The sequence below is a fragment of the Mercenaria mercenaria genome, chromosome 7, assembly GCF_021730395.1.
Source record: "Mercenaria mercenaria strain notata chromosome 7, MADL_Memer_1, whole genome shotgun sequence".
NCBI classification, from domain to species: domain Eukaryota; kingdom Metazoa; phylum Mollusca; class Bivalvia; order Venerida; family Veneridae; genus Mercenaria; species Mercenaria mercenaria.
Window position 1 is genome coordinate 54,539,528 of NC_069367.1, and position 22,004 is coordinate 54,561,531.

The 22,004-nt window shown below is 36.0% G+C and overlaps 1 protein-coding gene and 1 long non-coding RNA gene across 2 annotated transcripts; one reads left to right on the forward strand and one right to left on the reverse strand.

Annotated features, from left to right (window-relative positions):
- Window positions 1-1,982: 1,982 nt before the first annotated feature.
- LOC128558601 (UDP-N-acetylglucosamine--dolichyl-phosphate N-acetylglucosaminephosphotransferase-like) lies at window positions 1,983-21,956 on the reverse strand. Its single transcript, XM_053548427.1, has 8 exons — window positions 21,716-21,956; window positions 16,717-16,837; window positions 13,992-14,205; window positions 13,083-13,229; window positions 10,564-10,648; window positions 6,419-6,607; window positions 5,934-6,177; window positions 1,983-2,123 (listed from the first exon to the last, which is right to left on the reverse strand). Exons 1-8 carry the CDS (start codon window positions 21,871-21,873, stop codon window positions 2,058-2,060), a joined length of 1,224 nt encoding a protein of 407 aa, XP_053404402.1. The 5' UTR covers window positions 21,874-21,956; the 3' UTR covers window positions 1,983-2,057.
- On the forward strand, window positions 17,356-18,255 carry LOC128558604 (uncharacterized). The gene is made up of 3 exons (XR_008371754.1): window positions 17,356-17,593; window positions 17,765-17,938; window positions 18,110-18,255. It is a non-coding gene; the product is annotated as an uncharacterized LOC128558604 (long non-coding RNA).
- Window positions 21,957-22,004: the final 48 nt, after the last annotated feature.

Consider the following 22,004-nt stretch of genomic DNA (forward strand, 5'->3'; position numbering starts at 1 on the left):
TGAATATTGCAGTTGTTTCTTGTGTAGAATTTCGGTTAGTAAAATAAATCCAAAAATACTTTTTGTTTATGGCTAACCACCTTTAATAAAATCTTCAAATCCATAACAATAAGTTCCATTTCTAACAATATCTATAACAGTCCTGACTGACTTCTTTACACTGTTTGTATTAACATCAATTCTATAATAACATACCGTTACTGAACTTGTAGTAACCAAAAAAAGTGATACCTTACAATACGTTTAATTCACTACCCAAGAAACAAGAATCATAAGAATTTAAATAAGGGTGTTTCAGTTGAATTTAACATTTTGAATCATTTATACACCATGCAGAATAATTCACTCACAGAATTATTCCACACGACATATATTCTTTTCCTTGTGTTTAATCAATTTCTACCTATTTCTTAATTTAATAAATAACATTCACAAATTACATAACCCTGTAAAGCTCCAATATCTTAAGTATTATACTAAAGCTCAGTGTAATTGAAAAAAAGAAAGAATTAAAGCAATAATAATGGGGAATACTTAAATGCAAAAAAATAACAATATAACTGTCCCTGCTTGGCAAAAACATCAAGTCTGACACCCAATCAATATTTAAATGCTATCTAAAGTCTGTGACCCATTTAATATCTAAATGCTATATGTAAACCTTTTCTAATATCAGTTTCATAACTTTAAAGTCACCACTGATCAGTGACATGTCTTTTATGAATAAAATTCAGTTGTCTAAAAAGTTCTATAAATCTTTAGACAATTTTGAAATGACATACATAAAGGTAACATTTTCTAAAGCAGTACCGGTATATAAAATGTTTTTACAGTTTTTTTTCTTCAATAAAACATAATAATACAAATATCCACTTTTTGAAAAACTTAAAATTTTGTTAATCAGTCTGTAGAATATATACTTCTTATTACAGTCCCATGCCTCTTGTTAGTATTATGGGCAGGATATGTACCGGTAACAGCTACAGTAATCATGTCGGCATATATTAAAATAAAGATCTGACAGCTCTTTTTTAATTAAATAAGAATAAAACTTTTAAATTTTACTGCTAAGCAAGAAAACCATTTAATTTTAAAAATGAAACAATTTAATAACGAAAAGAAGAAAAATACGAATATACATAACAAATCTGAAATGACTTTTTTGGCAACAGTGACACACAAATACTGCTCGAAGCAGCTTTCATACTATTCATTTAATAACAATCTGTGCACAAAAAATATAAATACTGCAAGTATTTACTTTGGATTTACAAATCTTAACACAAAAATACAACCAAGCAATCCAGATTTCCTTCCACAGTCCCTTGGAGACCAGTCATAGAACTCCGGCACTTTTTACATCGTTTCTTAACAAGCAATGACAAGGCTGTATTATAAGACTGGGCCAGTATTCATAAATGTTTTAAGTCAGAAACTTAGACTTATACTTTGAAATGACTAAATAACTTTTTGCCTGATATACAAAAATCTTGTATGTATTTTAATGAAATTTGGCATGATAATGGCATAAACTACAACACATAACTATGCAAATTTTCAGCAATATAAATTTATTCCAAAAGAAATTAATGCAATTTGAATTTTTACAGGTTTTAAAACTGTAAATGTCAGACTTAAAACATTGATTAATACTAGCACAGGTCTCTAAATACAGTTCTATCATCTTAGAGCCAGGTTCAAACCTGCACATTTCAACTAGATTTAGAAACACATACCAAAGTGGTACTAGACCTAACATGATATAAACAATCTTGTCAAATATTTTCACCTATATAATAACCTTACAGGAAAGTACATAATTATTATATTTTTTTTAAAGGAAAAAATTATTCCTAGGCTTTACCTCACATGAAAGAATTCATGTGAAACTCTCGATCCATAAAATGTCAAATTCAGTTTTACTAAAAATGGTCGAGTATTAAGAGTCCATTTTACGACTATACTCCCCCAACCAGCAGGATTTTCTAATGCTTATTCTAAGTGTGGTATACATCACAGAATGTTGCCTGCACTTTTTGATACTGCCGAGTATGTTATTATACATCGTAAAACAGTTTCGCCACTTGATATCTGATAGTAAATGCCACACAACTGCATAATATCTGAAAATAAACAGAAAAATAATATAATTCAATTTTTTAAAACTTTGTTGCGTATGCTTATAAACAACTGAAACCAAGAAGCTGGACTGAATAATTTTGGAGCAGGGATCAATGCTGTGAAATTATTTTAACAAGAGCTCGTCGAACACGAAAGGAACAGAAATTATATGCTCACTGTAAACAAAAGTTGGGGCCTCCGTGGCCGAGTGGTTAAGAGTCGTTGACTTCAAACCATTTGCCCCTCATCGATGTGGGTTCGAAACCTCATTTGGGGCGTAGAATTCTTCACGTGAGGAAGCCATCCAGCTGGCTTACGGAAGGTCGGTGGTTCTACCCAGGTGCCCGCTCGTGATGAAATATGCACGGAGGGGCACCTGGGGTCTTCCTCCACCATTAAAGCTGGAAAGTCGCCATATGACCTAAAATTGTGTCGGTGCGACAATAAACCCAACAAAGTAAACAAAAGTTCTACCATTCTGGTTTAATCTGACCTTGACCTTTAACCTAACAAGAGATTACAGAGTGATCTTGGCACCATCCACTGAGCCATTTTTGAATGTTCCAAATTTCAAGACTAGCTCAAGGTCAAAATCAATGTCAAATTTCATTTCGGTACAAAACAATGTGTATGTGGCCCACATTTGAAAGCTGTGGCTTGAGAAATGTGAAAGCAGGTCACTAGATCATTTTCAAGGTCAAAGTTCATTTCGACAGACAGAACTATGCATGTGCTTCAAATTTGAAGGCTGTAGCTTGAGAAATGTGAAAGTAGGTAATAGGTAAAAATCAATGTCAAATTTCAATTCAGAACTCAAAAATATGCATGCGGTCCAAATTTGAAGCCTGTAGCTTCAGAAATGTGAAAGTAGGTCACTAGGTCAAAATCAAGGTCAAATTTTATTTCAGAACACAAAACTATGCAAGTGGTCCAAATTTGAAGCCTGTACCTTCAAAAATGTGAAAGTAGGTCACTAGGTCAATCTCAAGATCAAAGTTCATTTCAGTACACAAAACTATGCTTGTGGTTCAAATTTGAAGGCTGTAGCTTGAGAAATGTGAAAGTAGATCACTAGGTAAAATATTATTTTGGAACAAAAAACTATGCATGTGGTCCAAATTTGAAGCCCGTACCTTCAAAAATGTGAAAGTAGGTCACTAGATCATTTTCAAGGTCAAAGTTCATTTCGACAGACAGAACTATGCATGTGCTTCAAATTTGAAGGCTGTAGCTTGAGAAATGTGAAAGTAGGTAATAGGTAAAAATCAATGTCAAATTTCAATTCAGAACTCAAAAATATGCATGCGGTCCAAATTTGAAGCCTGTAGCTTCAGAAATGTGAAAGTAGGTCACTAGGTCAAAATCAAGGTCAAATTTTATTTCGGAACACAAAACTATGCAAGTGGTCCAAATTTGAAGCCTGTACCTTCAAAAATGTGAAAGTAGGTCACTAGGTCAATCTCAAGATCAAAGTTCATTTCAGTACACAAAACTATGCTTGTGGTTCAAATTTGAAGGCTGTAGCTTGAGAAATGTGAAAGTAGATCACTAGGTAAAATATTATTTTGGAACAAAAAACTATGCATGTGGTCCAAATTTGAAGCCCGTACCTTCAAAAATGTGAAAGTAGGTCACTAGGTCAATAACAAGGTCAAAGTTTTTTGAGTCTTGCCACTCAAAACTATACATGTGGTCCAAATTTGAATGATGTAAGTTATGGACATGAAGGTTCTAAGTTTTTCCCTAAATAAATCTATATGAACCATATGACCCCTGGGGCAGGGGCCATATTTGACCCTAAAGGGATAATTTGAACAAACTTGGTAGAGAACCACTAAATGATGCTACATTACAAAATATTAAAGCCATAGTCTTTGTGGTTTGGACAAGAAGATTTTCAAAGTTTTTCCCTATGTAAGTCTATGTAAACCATGTGACCCCCAGGGCAGAGCCATATTTGACCCTAGGGGAATAATTTGAACAACTTAGTAGAGGACCACTAGATGACGTCATATACAAAATATCAAAGCCCTAGGCCCTGTGGTTTTGGACAAGAGGTTTTTCAAAGTTTTTTCCTATATAAGTCTATATAAACCATGTGACCCCCAAGGTGGGACCATATTTGACCCCAGGGAAATAATCTGAACAATCTTGGTAGAGGACCACTAGATTTTGCTACATACCAAATATCAAAGCCCTAGGCCCTATGGTTTTGGACAAGAAGATCAGAAACCGTTTTAACTGTTCCTGGCCAATGTGACCTTGACCTTTGACCTAATGATCTCAAAGTCAATAGGGGTCATCTGCTGGTCATGGCCAACCTAACTGTCAATTTTCCTGACACTAGGCCCCAGCGTTCTAGAGTTATTGCCTGGAAACCATTTTACAGTTCCTGGTCACTGTGACCTTGACCTTTGACATACTGAGTCATGACCAACCTACCTATCAACTTTCGTGACCCTAGGCCTAAGTGTTCTTGAGTTATCATCCGGAAACCGTTTTAATGTTCAGGGTCACTGTGACCTTGACCTTTAACATACTGACCTCAAAATCAATAGAGGTCATCTGCTGGTCATTACCAACCTCTCTATCAACTTTCATGATCCTAGGCCCAAGTGTTCTTGAGTTATCATCCGGAAACCGTTTTACTATTCAGGATCACTGTGACCTTGACCTTTGACATACAGACCTCAAAATCAATAGGGGTCATCTGCTGGTGATGACCAACCTCCCTATCAACCTTCTTGATCCTAGGCCCAAGTGTTCTTGAGTTATCATCCAGAAACGGATTGGTCTACATTCCGACCGACAGACAGACCTACCGACCGACCGACATCTGCAAAACAATATACCCCTCCTTCTTCGAAGCGGGGCATAAAAATGAGGCCAGTTGATTTTCAAAATTAGTTTTTTTTTAACAAAACAGAATGATTTACGGAATTTAGCAGAGGGTCACCCAAGGAAAATTGCTGTGAAATTATTTTAATCGAAGAGGACAGTTTCAGAGAAAGCCATATATTTTCAACAAATCAGTATGGCTTGGGGGAATTTGGCAGATGGTCACCTAAGGAACTTTGCTGCCAAGACATTTAACTAAACTTCCCAGGAATGTTCCTAGGGTGGTTTCTTTTCTTTCAATCATCACAACAAAAACAAAGCATAGCTTGTAAATGTGTCTAACAAAAAGGATTTATTCGAGAAATTTGTGAACAAACTAGTTCTGATGAACTTTGGCACACGTAACTCATTCCCCTGTCTGTCAGAGTTACTGATGTTATACAAGGCCTAATAAATAGTATCGATTAGTATACTTTAAATGTTCTTTAAAATGTTTAAACATAATGGTAATGGTAATGCATTATCATGGCATGTTAATGGTAATACATTATCTTCAAAATTGATGTAATGGTAATAAGGTGAATCTCAATGAAATGGTGATGTTAATGCATTATGTTACCAAGTAACTGACCCTATCCCTGATAAATAGATACTTATAGGTAAAGATATAAGAAAAGTTCCCTCTCTGCATGCTAGAGTTCTCGTGTTTTATGGATTTTTTATCATTTAAAGGTTTAATCACGCAGGTTTTGTTTTTTTTACCAGGAGGGGAAGGGGCCCAGGCCTGTGATTTTGGGAAAAAAACAGCTCGGAATTTGGGCAAAGGGGAATAAAAAACCTGAAGTAAAGTCAATTTTTGGGGAAAACTGCATGACTTAAAAGAAATTTTCTGAGGGGAAACGGCCCCTATTTAGAAGGAAAAAAACCCTGTTATGGTACAAATCGTTGACAGTGAAAATAGTAAAATAACCTACCTGCAATAATAATAAAATAGTGACTAGCTTTCTTTCATGAAGAGGTCCGAAGAATTTTAACATTAAATTGATCAACGTTAAATTGTTGCATTCAGAATACATGCCATCTTCTCCTGTATTTTCTTTTATATGAACAACTCCAAATAGTTTATATACTGAAAGACACAGTTTTCCTAAAGGCTTCAAATCCGATTGTTTATATACAGAATAACTCATTTCTACTTTATCTGTCTTTGCATTGTACCTGAAATTATAATAAATAATTGCACATTTTTTGAGCCTGTGATATATGGCTAATCCTGAAGAGGAAACTGATAAAAACCCTACAGAAACCCTACAAGGACTTACGATTAATTTGAATGACATATTTAAGTAAATTAACTAATAAACTGTTAACACAAATTTTCTGTCTTTGTCTAAGCATTGTAGAAAGACTTACTAACATAACGGTTCTCACAGAAGCTTCTACAACAACAAAAACTTACTTTGGTAATCTATGTCTTGGACATGGTACAAATCTAAACAACTGTGGTACACTGTAGATAAAGTTGGCCACTTGCGGGATGAAAAACAGCAGCATGGTTTTACTGAAATGTCCAAGGATAGCGACCACAGCGAACGTCATTCCAGAAAAGTAGCAAAATGTATCACCAACAAAAACACTTGAAGGATACCTAAACAAAAGAAAAGGTAAAACTGTGATGTATATACTTGCTATATATACATGTAGTTGCTAGATATTGAGATGCATAAAAAACAGATTTTTTTCCTACTATTTGAACCATAGTTTTAATAATTATTACATCATTTTGACAGTAAATAACTGAGATATTTCTAGATTTCTTAGCCACATATTTTAACAACAGTGAAACATTTATGTGTGTGTTTACTTTCACAGACCTTCAGTTAAGGCACTACAATAAATTTTTCAGTATCACAACTTTCCTAACAAGGATTCATCACGACAAATGAGTTTAAACAGGTTCCTGCAATTAAGGTTGCAACAAGAGGGCCATGATGGCCCTAGATAGCTCACTTGAATAACACCACTTGAACAGTTTTGGTAGATGGTTATGCCTAGAAACTGTCTGTGAATTATTTTAAAATAGTGTCAGTGTTTTCTGACTACAATATTGTAAAAGTTTCTACTAAATAAATATGGGCAGGTAATAAGTGTGTGTGTGTGTGTGTGTGTGTTTGTAGGGGCAGGGAAACAGTTAGAGACCATATGAAACAAGAAGATTTTTTAAGTTTCCACTACATACATACGGGGTAAAGTGGCCATGGTGGCCATGTTTTTTTATGAAACAGAACAGTCACCAATCATTTGTGTACACTTAATTTAAAATCGGGCAAGTGGTTTCTGACAATGAGATATTTAAAGTTTTCACTATATAAATATAGGGAAAAGTGACCATGCCTCCTGTTGGCCATGTATTTTTACAAATCCTAAAAATTCAAACAATCTTCGTAGAGGGTAGAATACAGAAGATGGCATAAGGACCATTTGTTTGAAATTATTTCAAGACACGACTAGAGGCTAAGGAAGAGATGTGATTTGAAGATTTTTCTACTTTAACCTCTGGCAGCCCTAATGTGTAACCAAGCAGGACAGTTTGAACAATTTTGGAAGACTACATCCAGGCCAACTTCCATCGGCTTCAACCACATAGTTTCAGAAGAGATGTCGTTAGAAGCAAAATGTGGATGGACGGACGCCAGATGGTGAAAGATCACAATGGCTCACCCTGAGCACTTAGTGCTCAGGTGAGCTATAAATGTCAAATCGCATCATGTATCTTTGTCGAGGATTCAGGCGATGCTAAACAGGAGCTATAACTGAAGATGATTAATACTCCCAAATGCTGCGATCATGACCTTTTACATCCAACTTTTACTATGACTCTGCACATCATCATCTAGACCTTAACATACAGAGAAGATATAAACTAACAAGAGTGCCAGAATGTCACAATATACGCCCGTCACAGCAAATTTCTTTACACTAGCACCTGTATTTGCAAATGGAATTTTAATTTTCTAGTTGTTTACAATGTTTTTTTTTTTTAGAAATTATTGTAATTCTTTTATTTTTCTAAGTCCACAAAAAAAATCCTTACCAGGTAGAGATACCTTAAAATACACCAAAAATTTGAAAGTAACATCAATGTTGTACCACAGAAAAGTGGTCTTGGTTTTTCCGTACGGTCAATTATAAAAAAGTTACAATGTAAGTTATTTATAGTAACAACTAAGGGAAGTTAATCTTTAAAGAGAAAAAAAAAAAACCAAGAGTGCAAGAATGTCACAATATACGCCCGTCACAGCAAATTTCTTTACTCTAGCACCTGTATTTGCAAATGGAATTTTAATTTTGTGGTTGTTTAGTAATAACTAAGTGTTTTGTTATGAAAAAGTTACAATATAAGCTATTTATAGTAACAACAAAGGGAAGTAATTCGAAAGAAGGGAACTGCGCATGACACTTCGTCTCATGATGGTGTATAATTGTGTCAAGTTACATCAAAATCCCTCCATGCATGAAGAAGAAATGCTTCGGACAAAGTCATTCTTGTATCTGACCTTTGGCCTCTAAGTGTGACCTTGACCTTAGACCTAGGGACCTGGTTCTTGCGCATGACACTACGTCTCGTGGTGGTGAACATTTGTGCCAAGTTATATCAAAATCCCTCTATGCATGAAGAAGAAATGCTCCGGACAAGGTTTTCATTCTTGTATCCTTTGACCTCTAAGTGTGACCTTGACCTTAGACCTAGAGACCTGGTTCTTGCGCACGACACTCCGCCTCATGGTGGTGAACATTTGTGCCAAGTTATATCAAAATCCCTCTATGCATGAAGAAGAAATGCTCCGGACAAAGTTTTCATTCTTGTATCCTTTGACCTCTAAGTGTGACCTTGACCTTAGACCTAGGGATCTGGTTCTTGCGCATGACACTCCTTCTCATGATGATGAACAATTGTGCCAACTTTCATCAAAATCCCTCTATGCATGAAGAAGATATGGTCCGGACAAAGTCATTCTTGAATTTGACCTTTGACCTCTAAGTGTGACCTTGACCTTAGACCTAGGGACCTGGTTCTTGCGCATGACACTCCGTCTCATGATGGTGAACAACTGTGCCATGTTTCATCAAAATCCCTTCATGCATGTAGAAGATATGCTCCGGACAAGGTCTGTGGACGCCGCCCGCCCGCCAGGGGCGTTCCCATTAATACGTCCCGTTTTTCAAACGGGCGTATAAAAAAAAAATTACAAGTCCACACAAAAATCCTTACCAGGTAGAGAGAGCTCAAAATACATCTCAGAATTGGATGTAACATGCATGTTGTACTACAGAAAAGTGGTCACGATTTTTCCCTACGACTTGTAATGAAAAAGTTACAATATAAGCTATTTATAGTAACAGCAAAGGGAAGTAATTCAAAAGAAGGGACCAGTGCATGACACTCCGTCTCATGATGGTGTACAATTGTGCCAAGTTACATCAAAATCCCTCCATGCATGAAGTAGAAATGCTCCGGACAAAGTCATTCTTGTATCTGACCTTTGGCCTCTAAGTGTGACCTTGACCTTAGACCTAGGGACCTGGTTCTTGCGCACGACACTCCGTCTCATATTTGTGAACATTTGTGCCAAGTTGTATCAAAATCCCTCAATGCATGAAGAAGAAATGCTCCGGACAAAGTTTTCATTCTTGTATCCTTGACCTCTAAGTGTGACCTTGACCTTACCCCTAGAGATCTGGTTCTTGCGCATGACACTCCGTCTCATGATGGTGAACAATTGTGCCAAGCTACATCAAAGTCCTTTCATGCATGAAGAAGATATGCTCCGGACAAAGTTTTCATTCATGTATCCTTTGACCTCTAAGTGTGACCTTGACCTTAGACCTAGGGACCTGGTTCTTGCGCATGACACTCCCTCTCATTATGGTGAACAACTGTGCCAAGCTACATCAAAATCCTTCCATGCATGAAGAAAATATGCTCCGGACAAAGTCATTCTTGAATTTTTCATTCTTGTACCCTTTGGCCTCTAAGTGTGACCTTGACCTTAGACCTAGGGACCTGGTTTTTGCGCATGACACTCCGTCTCATGATGATGAACAATTGTGCCAACTTTCATCAAAAACCCTCCATGCATGAAGAAGATATGCTCCGGACAAAGTCATTCTTGAATTTGACCTTTGACCTCTAAGTGTGACCTTGACCTTAGACCCAGGGACCTGGTTCTTGCGCATGACACTTCGTCTCATGATGGTGAACAACTGTGCCAAGTTTCATCAAAATCCCTCCATGCATGTAGAAGATATGCTCCGGACAAGGTCTGTGGACGCTGCCCGCCCGCCCGCCAGGGGCGTTCCCATAATACGTCCCATTTTTCAAACGGGCGTATAAAAATATTTAACTTCTAAGTGTGACTTGAACCTAGGACCTCATAACCTCAATCATACGTGATTCTCACCATACTGAGACGGTGAATGTTAAACAGTGTTTATGTGTAGTTATTTGAAAATAAAAGTTTCGGACAGACAGACTGACAGACATAGTCAATCCCAATGTATCCCAATACTCTGGGGTATAACTAATGAAAAAAATATCCTTACCAGTTATGGTAGAATAAAGCAGCACTGACTGCAGTATAAGGCAAGATGAAATAGGTACTAAACACATGAGCTGCAGAACAATCACCTGAAATAAAAAAAAACACACAACAGTAACAAATTTCTGCAGTAGTTTGTGCAAGGATTTATACAATAAACTTTTACTTTGGTTTTACTTAGACTAATCAGTAAAGTTTTATGCAGATTTCATTTACTTTCTTCTCACTCCAGTACTGTATCTTGCTACCTTATATGGGCAATGAAGCACTTAGTATAAAAGGTTCAACGGTCAGCAAAAACTGAAATAACAAGTGAATGAAGTATTGCCATGCAATACAAAGTCCCCTACTGGAAGGCACCTAATTTTTTCTACTGCAGTATAACATAATGAACTGATATCTATCAATGATGTATAAACAATATTGTACTACATATACAATATGTTATAACATCACACTTGGATTAAAATGTGCATATATAAAAACCCACAGTTGTTTTCATATTGAATTTTTTGGGCTGATTATAAAAATGTTATCATGTAAGTTATTTATAGTAACAACAAAGGGAAATTAATCCTAAAAAAAAAAAAAAAAAAAAAAAAAAAAAAAAAAAAAAATAATAATATAAGTCCACAAGAAACTCTTTACCAGGTAGAGATAGGTCAAAATACACCTAAAAATTGGATGTAACATGCATGCTGTACCACAGAAAAGTGGTCTCGATTTTTCTCTACCGCCAGTAATAAAAAAGTTACAATAAAATCTATTTATAGTAACAACAAAGGGACGTAATTCTAAAAACAAGGGTGCCTCATGGTGGTGAACATTTGGTCCAAGTTACATCAAAATCCCTCTATGCATGAAGAAGAAATGTTCCGTACAAAGTCATTCTTGAATTTGACCTTTGACCTCTAAATATGACCTTGACCTTAGAGCTAGGGACCTGGTTCTTGCACATGACATGTTGTCTCATCCAGGGGAATATTTGTGCCAACTGATATCTAAATCCTGCTTTGCATGACAAAGTTATAGACCGGACAGGAAAAAAATCCTCTTGACCTTTGATCGCAAAGTGTGACCTTGACCTTTAAGCTAGGGTACTGGGTTTGCGCATGACAGGTCGTCTCATCATGGGAAACATTTGTGCCAAGTAATATTAAAATCCCTTCATGGATGGCAGAGTTATGGACGGGACAGGAAAAAAACTCTGTTGACCTTTGACCCCCAATTGTGACCTTGACCTTTGAGCTAGGGGTCCGGGATTTGCGCATGACACGTCGTCTCATCATGGGGAACACTTGTGCTAAGTGATATTAAAATCCCTTAATGAATGTCAGAGTTATGAACCGGACACGAAACAGACCCTGTTCATGCTATGTTAACATTTGACTGCTAAGTGTGACCTTGACCTTTGAGCCAGGGGTCTGAAAGTTGTGCATGACACATCGTCTTATTATGAGGTACATTTGTGCCAAGTAATATTAAAATCCCTTCATAGATGGGAGAGTTATGGACCGGACAGGAAAAAAGCCTTGTTGACCTTTGACCTCCAATTGTGACCTTGACCTTTAAGCTAGGGGTCCAGGTTTTGCGCATGACACGTCATCTCCTCATGGGGAACATTTGTGCCAAGTAATATTAAAATCTCTTCATGGATGGGAGAGTTATGGACCGGACAGGAAAAAAGCCCTGTTGACCTTTGACCTCCAATTGTGACCTTGACCTTTGAGCTAGGGGTCCGGGATTTGCGCATGACACATCATCTCATCATGGGGAACATTTGTGCCAAGTAATACTAAAATCCCTTCAAGGATGGGAGAGTTGTGGACCGGACAGGAAAAAAGCCCTGTTGACCTTTGACCTCCTATTGTGACCTTGACCTTTGAGCTAGGGGTCCGGGTTTTGCGCATGACACGTCGTCTCATCATGGGGAACATTTGTGCCAAGTAATATTAAAATCCCTTCATGGATGACAGAGTTATGGACCGGACACGAAATTGCGGACGGACGGAATGACGGAATGACAGAATGACGGAAAGACGGAATGACGGAAAAGAGCATTCCTATAGTCCCCAAAACTGGTTTTCAACCAGTAGGGGACTAATAACCAGCTTACACATACTGTTGATTCAGTTAGTTTTGTTGCCTTAAAACTTTGTGGTTTCAACCAAAACCTCTATTTCATGAGGACGTAAGTTGGGGATTTTATATATTACTGTCAAATGCCTTTCATTTGCATAAAATTTCACGGCTTTGGCTAAAACAACCTATTACTGGATTTCAAATTATGAAGGTAAAATGAATGGGATGATATTTGTTCTTTGGGATTTAATTTCATAGATCGGCCTAACCACAAAAATTAGTCCCCTACAAATAGTTCAAAGTGTTACAATAAAAGTGGGTTTCGTTTATCAACTAGGATTTAATTTTTTGGAATGATGAAAACCAAAATAAAAGGAAATCTCCAATGAAATCTGCACCAAAAATAATGATGTCACTGGGTGCATGGGTCAACACGAATACCTGAGATTTCTATGAAGTTAAATATGAGCACTGATGCAGCTATGATAACACTCTGTCCTGCTTCTAGGCCATTCACACCAGCCAAAATGTTGATTGCATTTGTACAGAACACTGCCAGCATACCCATATATACGTAATACAGAACACCTGAAATTTAAAAAAAACAACCGAAGTACAATGTTATGAAAGGTAATCAGTATTTAAAGTGTGTATGACAATCACTATGGATGTTATCTGACAATCACTATGGATGCTATCTATCAGCTGATTCACACAGCTGTCTCCCCAACTTACAAAATCACTGTGAATGTCGCTTATCAGTTGATCCACACTCCTGTTTCCACAAAGTTACAAAGTAAGTACAAAGGTTCTGTTTGAGTTTTAAATTTATATGCATATCTTGAGGCCAAATGGAAATGAACAGCTCAATACACCCAGTTGTTACAAAGATACAATTTAATAATTAGTTGCAAGAACATTTTTAAGCCAATCTTGTAAGTCCCAAAAGTGCCACAATTTACTTAAATTCAACAATGAGCTATATAATAAAACTGATCACTAGGAAGCCTTGGGCGAATTTTCAATCAAGTGCCAGTAGTTCCACAGATATATGCATACAGAACTTTCACCAAGATGTGACGCCAGCGCAAAGATGAGTAAAACAGCTCTCACTATTTTAAATGATTAAGCTAAAAATTAAATTTCACATTTCAGTATCTACATGTATTAAAATATCTCTGTGTTTTCATAAATAAATATTGTCTAGATTTTGTCACATTATTTCTACTTACAATTAATATGGAAGTACATGTAATTTCTAAATTAGAAAATAAGATATAAATATCAATGTGTGCTCATAAAAAAACAATAATTTAAGACATAATGTATTATAATGTAGAAAATACATACCCAAGTCTGTATCATAACCAAGGAATGGTCTGAAAGGCAGTGGAACAATTATTGTAGTTGAGTTAAAGTTGACAAAGTAGACCATCAACAGTGGAAGAGAGGCTATGGTGGGTAACCAGAGTTTGTGACGCCACTTGAGGGCGAGAACATCATCCGCAAATCCGAGGAATATCATACAGCATATTGACAGCAGGGCTGCAATGTATTCTATATACTGAAAAAAGAAATGTATGTGACAGCTTTATGTAACTTGTTATGTCACAGTGCTATGCATACATTAATCACATATTTACATTCTTGAAAAATTCATTCAGTAATTTCTCATTTTTGTTTCTCTCTCCAGATAAACTAATAATTTAAACAGCAATACAATGACATACTTGCCATTCACATATATAACATCAATGTCAAGTATTTTCAAATCCTGCAGGGACTGAGATATGGTATGGACAAGAAAAAAGATTTCTTTGCCTATGACTTTTTGACTTTTGAGTTTTACCTTCACCTTACTGCTTCTAATCTAAGGGACTGGGTCTTTTCATGACAAAGTGTAACTTGCAACGGGACCTATGAAATCTTAAACCTCTGCTGTATGACCTTGAAGCTACAAACCTTGGCCTTTAGCCTTATGCATGACATGTTGAATATTTGTTCCAAGTATTTTCAAAATACCATTATTGCAAATATTGCTTAATACCTTGGATAACCCTCTTTAAAAGAGTTACACAAACCTTTTATAGTTTAACTAGTCTGAAGGCTAAAGGTAAGTAATTCAAATCCTTTTTTGTTTCATATAAAACAAGAGCACCGCCTTGCGGGTGCTGACGCTCATCTGATTTTTTTTTGTGTAATAGAAATATTGTCCTACCCATGATTTTCTAAGTCTAAAAAGGGCCATCATTCTTGCAAAAAGCAGGACAGAGTTATGTTTCTTGATGTACAGTGTCCACTTATGATGGTGAAAAACTGTTGCAAGTTTTAAAGCAATAGCTTTGATAGTTTATGAGAAAAGTTGACTTAAACATAATACTCAACCAAGAAAATGATTTTCTAAGTCCAAAAGGGGCAATAATTATTGCAAAAAGCAAAATGGAGTTATGTTGCTTGCTGTACAGGGTCAGCTTATGATGGTAAACAAGTGTTGCAAGTTTCAAAGCAATAGCTTTGATAGTTTAAGAGAAAAAGTTGACCTAAACATAAAACTTAACCAAGAAATCTGATATTTTCTAAGTCCAAAAGGGGCCATAAATCTTGCAAAAAGCAGGATGGAGTTATGTTTCTTGCTGTACAGGGTCAACTTATGATGGTGAACAAGCGTTGCAAGTTTTAAAGCAATAGCTTTGATAGTTTAGGATAAAAGCTGACCTAAACATAAAACTTAACCAAGAAAACTGATTTTCTAAGTCCAAAAGGGGCAATAAATCTTGCAAAAAGCAAGATGGAGTTATGTTTCTTGATGTACAGGGTCTGCTTATGATGGTGAACAAGTATTCCAAGTTTCAAAGCAATAGCTTTGATAGTTTAGGAGAAAAGTTGACCTAAACATAAAACTTAACCAAGAAATCTGATATTTTCTAAGTACAAAACGGGCCATAAATCTTGCAAAAAGCAAGATGGAGTTATGTTTCTTGTTATACAGGGTCAGCTTATGATGGTGAACAAGTATTCCAAGTTTCAAAGCAATAGCTTTGATAGTTTAGGAGAAAAGCTGACCTAAACATAAAACTTAACCAGGCAACGCCGACACCGACAACCGCTCAAGTGAAGACAATAACTCATTTTTTTTTCAAAAAATCAGATGAGCTAAAAACGACTTTACGTCGTCTTTACGTATCTTTATAGAACATTTCTATTTCCTACACCTATTTTTCATAAAAGTTCTATCATAAAAAAATAACAAAAAAATGAAAGGAAAATAGGGGTTTGAATAGTTCCTAGAGAAATGCTAGTCTTATGTGGCCTACTACCCTAAAATGGCGCATATTTGCTCTTGTTCGCAGAATAAACATCTGCTTTCGGTTTTGATCTACAGAACTTGCCATATGGGGTGTATAAACATGAAAACCCTCTCATTTCATTCAGAATACATTCTAGTTGTGAAAAAAGTCTTATTTACGCACTCATTCTACACAAATTTGCGCAAGAAAAATGGGAATTAGGATCTACTTACTTTCGACTTCTTTTGACTAGACCACGGAAGCACATTTTCGGCCGAATTACTGCCCTTATTCCTAAGGCTTTAAACATGGATCTTACCAAAAACCAGAGACTTTCAAGTTTAGGCTCACTTATTGGTTTTTGCCAGGTTATGAAGTACCAGCTAAGCAAATCCATTAAGTAGATCATTTAAAACAGCAGACAAAGGCTGAGGCTGCTGATGGTTACCTGTTGTTTTACTTCTTAAACTATAAATAGGTAATAGATAATCTTCCCCTTCTTATGGAATTCTGTTTTGCAGTAATAAAGCACAGCAAAAGAAAAGAAATAATTCAATAGAAGGTCAAAAAATTATCTGACAATGTGGCCTAACCAGGGCTAAAACCAACAATAACTGAGCTAAAAGCGACTAAATGCAAATGGCCTCAACCACTTACAACTTGACCATAGAGGCCCCAATAATGGCAGCTAGAACATACCTCATGATATGCCAGATATGGAAACTTGTTTTAACTACTCACAACTTGACCACAAAGGCCAATAGAATATGATATACAATAGAACATACCTCATGATGTGGGAACTTTTTGTTGGCTGGATCAGCAAGATGCTTGTAAAATGGTACTGGTATGAACAGAAACATAATCACTAGAAACACTGCTCCACATATCACACCAGCAGCTTCAGGTCTGTAAATACAGATCAGCAAGATGCTTGTAAAACTGTACTGGTTTAAACACAATTATTAGAATCATTGCCCAATATATCACACTGGCAGCTTTCGGTCTGTCAACAGACAATAATTACTTATTATACCTGTTAATGTGAGTGGGGTGAGAGATTTCAATATTATAAAGTGTTAAAATATGGGTCAGAGTGTGGGATGCAGTTCCAACAAGATTATGTTTTTGATGTTTATTAAAAGACTGTCCAATAATGTTCACAGGATATCCTGAATATTCAATTTTAACAACAAACATGGAGATCCACAATAAAACTTAAAACAACATCCAAATACAAGAACTTTCTCAACATACTGGATGTCCAATATTTAGTTTGTCTGGAGGTCCAGAATCAACTCTTTTAACATATAAAATCTCTGGAGGTCTAGAATAAAACTCTTCACATTTTAACTGTCTGGAGGTCCAGAATCATTCTCTTGAATAACAGAGTTCCACAGCTCAAACTTAAAACAAGGAGCTGCGTTCAATAAACGCTTGATGTCCCCAGTGGCATCCTTGTCGATACAAAGCAACCTAAGTCCAAAACGAGGTCAAGGTCAAACTGAGGTCATGTGATGTTTGGAGATGAGGAATGGTCATAGGTTACATCTGTATTAGTATCAATTCATTCTTTAAGTGGTATTAATGCTAGACGAAACGGTCCCATTTGGTTAACCAAGAGATGGCCCATATAAAGCAACCTAAGTCCAAAATGAGGTCAAGGTCAAACTGAGGTCAGGTGATGTTTGAAGATGAGGAATGGTCACAGGTTACATCTGTATTAGTATCAATTCATTCTTGTAAGCGGTATTGATGCTAGACGAAATGGTCCCATTTGGTTAACCAAGAGATGGCCCATATAAAGCAACCTACTGGCAGCAAGTCCAAAATGAGGTCAAGGTCAAACTGAGGTCAGGTGATGTCTGAAGATGAGGAATGGTCACAGGTTACATCTGCATTAGTATCAAGTCATTCTAGTAAGGGGTATTGATGCTAGACGTAACGGTCCCATTTGGTTAACCAAGAGATGGCCCATATAAAGCAACCTAAGTCCAAAATGAGGTCAAGGTCAAACTGAGGTCAGGTGATGTTTGAAGATGAGGAATGGTCACAGGTTACATCTGTATTAGTATCAATTCATTCTTGTAAGCGGTATTGATGCTAGACGAAATGGTCCCATTTGGTTAACCAAGAGATGGCCCATATAAAGCAACCTACTGGCAGCAAGTCCAAAATGAGGTCAAGGTCAAACTGAGGTCAGGTGATGTCTGAAGATGAGGAATGGTCACAGGTTACATCTGCATTAGTATCAAGTCATTCTAGTAAGGGGTATTGATGCTAGACGTAACGGTCCCATTTGGTTAATCTCGTACGGACGGACGGACGAACGAACAGACGGACAGGACGATCACTATATGCCTCCCGCATCTGTAGATGCCAGGAGCATAAAATCTAAATAACCAATCAAAATGTTGCTTATCATTTTCATAGATGATTGGTTCATTGAAACAAATAGTTAAATATTATTGGTCTGATTTAATCACATGGTACAGAGTGTAAGGTGCCACAGAATTTGAGAACTTCTTGGTTTGAAGGTATTTACACCAATTTAACTTAATACCTAACAAGGTGATAACTTATCAACTTATACAAAGCTGAAAGCCTATTCTAAAGACAAACATCCTTAACAGAACTAAAGGTGCTAATGGAAGCCATAAGATAGTAACAACATTACAGGATTAAAAAGCTGCCTTACATACCAGACAATATTTTAAGAAAAATATATAAAAAAATTTGTGAGTTTTAAGATCTTTGGAACAAAGTTCAAAATTGAATGTTGAAATTATGAAAAACATAATCCTGATTTCAAGACAATCATTTTGATACTAAATTTGGCTATGAAAGTCCAAATTTTTAACATATTGAGTTTTTATTGACTAATATTTTTGTATATTTATTATGACACATTACATAATATTATGTATGAAAAAAAGAAGCGTCATAATATCAATATAATGATTTAACTATTTTGCTCTTTAAGAACATATTCTTGTGTATATATCCTTTGCGCAATGGTAACGTAACAGTTTTTGTAATACCCAAAAGAGCACTGTATCGTTGAAGAACGTATATTTGGCTCTTACCCGAATAAGCACTGTATCGTTGAAGAACGTATATTTGGTTATTTTATATGGTAAATGATGTCATTATAATGAAAATGTGCTCTTGAGCTGAAGAAACAGCTTGGAAATAGTTGAATATTATATGTTATTTTCTCACTGTACAGTATTATTAAACTGACTATAAACAAATGTAAGAATGTTTTAAACTTGATAATATCTATATTTGCAGGGTCCTGTATAATTAAATTTGCAGCAAAAGTTGATTGTGCTGAGAAAAAGATAATCTTTTCTCAAATGTTCACACTTTATAACTGGTGATTAATGAGTTCATGATACCTGAACTAATACAATAGCCTTAATATTCTCCACATCAACATTATAGGATAAATCCCATTTTCCGGTATTAGCCACTAATAAATACCCGTTTCCGCTTTTACAGTGAGGGGGGTAGCGGCCATTACACTTTGTAGCGGTAATGTTTAAGATTATCCATTTTTTCAAGGTTTAAACAAAGAAAATGTATTAAAAAAAGGTATTGCAGATTATCATAAAACATTGTTGCAATTAAGGATGAGAATCAGGCCTTGAGAAACAAAACTCAAACAACACCAAATCATAGAAAGAAAGAGTTGTTTAACATGAAAATTGAACAGCATGTAAAATATGTATATTACTTTACGAAACTGGTGTCTGTATACTGATAAAAACATTGAATTCCGGAAAAGGACTGCCTATAGGGGCCCCACTTCCGGACAGTCAAACACCTTTAAAAACTCACCATTTTCAAAGAACTGTTACACATGTTCGTTTTGATGCATTTGCAATAGCGTGCGAGTCATAAAATTTTGCATAACAAGGTGGAACACAGTTTTCAACAATTGTTTATTTCTTTACAAATGGTATTCATTTTCAAAGGGAGACAACTTTTTTGGAATACTTTAGGTACAAATGGCATTCATTTTCAAAGGGAGACAACTTTTTCTGATTATTTTAAGTAATCGTCGAGGAAAAAGTTGTTTCCCTTTGAAAATGAATGCCATTTGTAAAGAAATAAAGATAAACAATTGCTGAAAACTGTATTCCACCTTGATATGTAAAATTTCACCACTCGCACGCTATTGCAAATGCATCAAAACGAACATGTGTAACAGTTCTTTGAAAATGGTGAGCTTTTAAAGGTGTTTGACTGTCCGGAAGTGGGGCCCCTATAGGCAGTCATTTTCTAGATGTCAATGTTTATATCAGTATACTGACACTTGTTTCGTAAAGTAATATACATCTTTTACATGCTGTTCAATTTTCATGTCAAACAAATCTTTCTTTCTATGATTTGGCAATGTTTGATTTTTGTTCCTCAAGGCCTTCTTTGTAACCTTAAGATGTTGCAAAAATATCCCCAAAGTTTACTTTATTTTTGAAATCTTATCTTTTATTCTATACTGCCGCTTCCGTAGCTCGATACTGATGGTGTGAAATTATTTGAATTTTTCAGAGTACACAAATTTTTTGTGCAAAGATTTTGTTGCAGAGGTCGTAAAATAGTATTTTCATTGAGAGAATGAAGATTTTTCCTAAATCCTTATCTTCTGGCAAATATAATCGCTAATATTGTACATTGTTGCTATATCAGTTAATCCCGCCAGCACCCCCAGAAATACCGGAGAACAGGATTTATCCTATAATGTCGAAATGGTCAATACAGCTCAATTAAAACACAGCTATGTATAGTGTAAAGGTGTTGATTAAATCAATTTAGGTGTTAATAGCGAGCATAGCTCGCGAGCAATTGTGCGAAGCGCAACTGTGAACGCGTAGCTCGCCTTACGGCAATGTGTAGGCGAATATAACAAAGGTGTGCCTAATGGGGCAAAGTGATGTAGCTGAAAAAATTTCCTCGCGTCTGGGTGCCGCCATTTTGTTCTACTTCCGTCAAAGTCGGGAAAATTGTTGTTTTTTTCTTCTTTTTAAATTTTATATTTGAGTTACAATCTCTATGTTTATTAGGTGTCTTTAATTTTAAAAAAGTTATGTTATGGAAATAATTTCAATTTTGCTTTTATTTTACAAAGTGCGTGTCCCTTGAGGACAGGTGCTCACAGGAAATGCTTTGTTGGCAGTGAATACAGAACTTCATTTAATTGCTGAATATTATCCATCACTCAAAAATAATGCAAGAAAGATTTCCAGTTGGTAGTCTAGAAAAAAATATGATTTTCTTTTAAAAGATCAAGCATTGGCCAGAAAATGGGATAAAATGTCATTAATAAGCATAAACCCATAAGAACGCCGCAAACAGGTAATGACGACACCATGACACCAGCTTTCCATATATTTTGCAACGTATGATATTCGCTGTTAAGGGTATAATGACACTAAATTTTTGTTTCTTTTCAAGTGAATAGGTTCTCGGAATTGTTTTAAGCAGTGAATAGTTTCTTTGTCGTTTAAGCTATGCTCGCTCAGAGGCTTTGCCTTTTTCATATTAAAACGACCTCGAGTAATATGTATAATGTTTTGTATAGAACAAAATAGGGGGTGTTTCATATATGGGGGGTGGGTGGCTTTTGACTTGATACACTTCCTAATCACTATACCTGTACAATTTAACCTAAGCATGTTGGATACACAATCGCAGTATATTTCCAAGAAAGACGGAACTTTCCCTGACCGACAGCTGTGCCTTTTAAATAGAAGATAGGCCGACTGACGAAATCTGACTTACACTTTCACTTTAGATTTTTTGCTCATATCTACTCCAAACAAATTTGCACGTATAAACATATCTTTAAATTTCGGGATTATGTTTAGACACAAGCAGAATCCTATAAAGGACATTCCTGCATTGATCAATAAATGTACAGATGTATCAGAAAGCTCCATTCCGTCAAAAATTATCTAATTTTCATCTAAATGTCAACGTTGACCACCATGTTAGATCTCGCGAGAGTTCAATACGGAAGTGAAGTCATCTGGCGCGATTTTACGATTTATCAGAGTGTGACTCGTTTTCA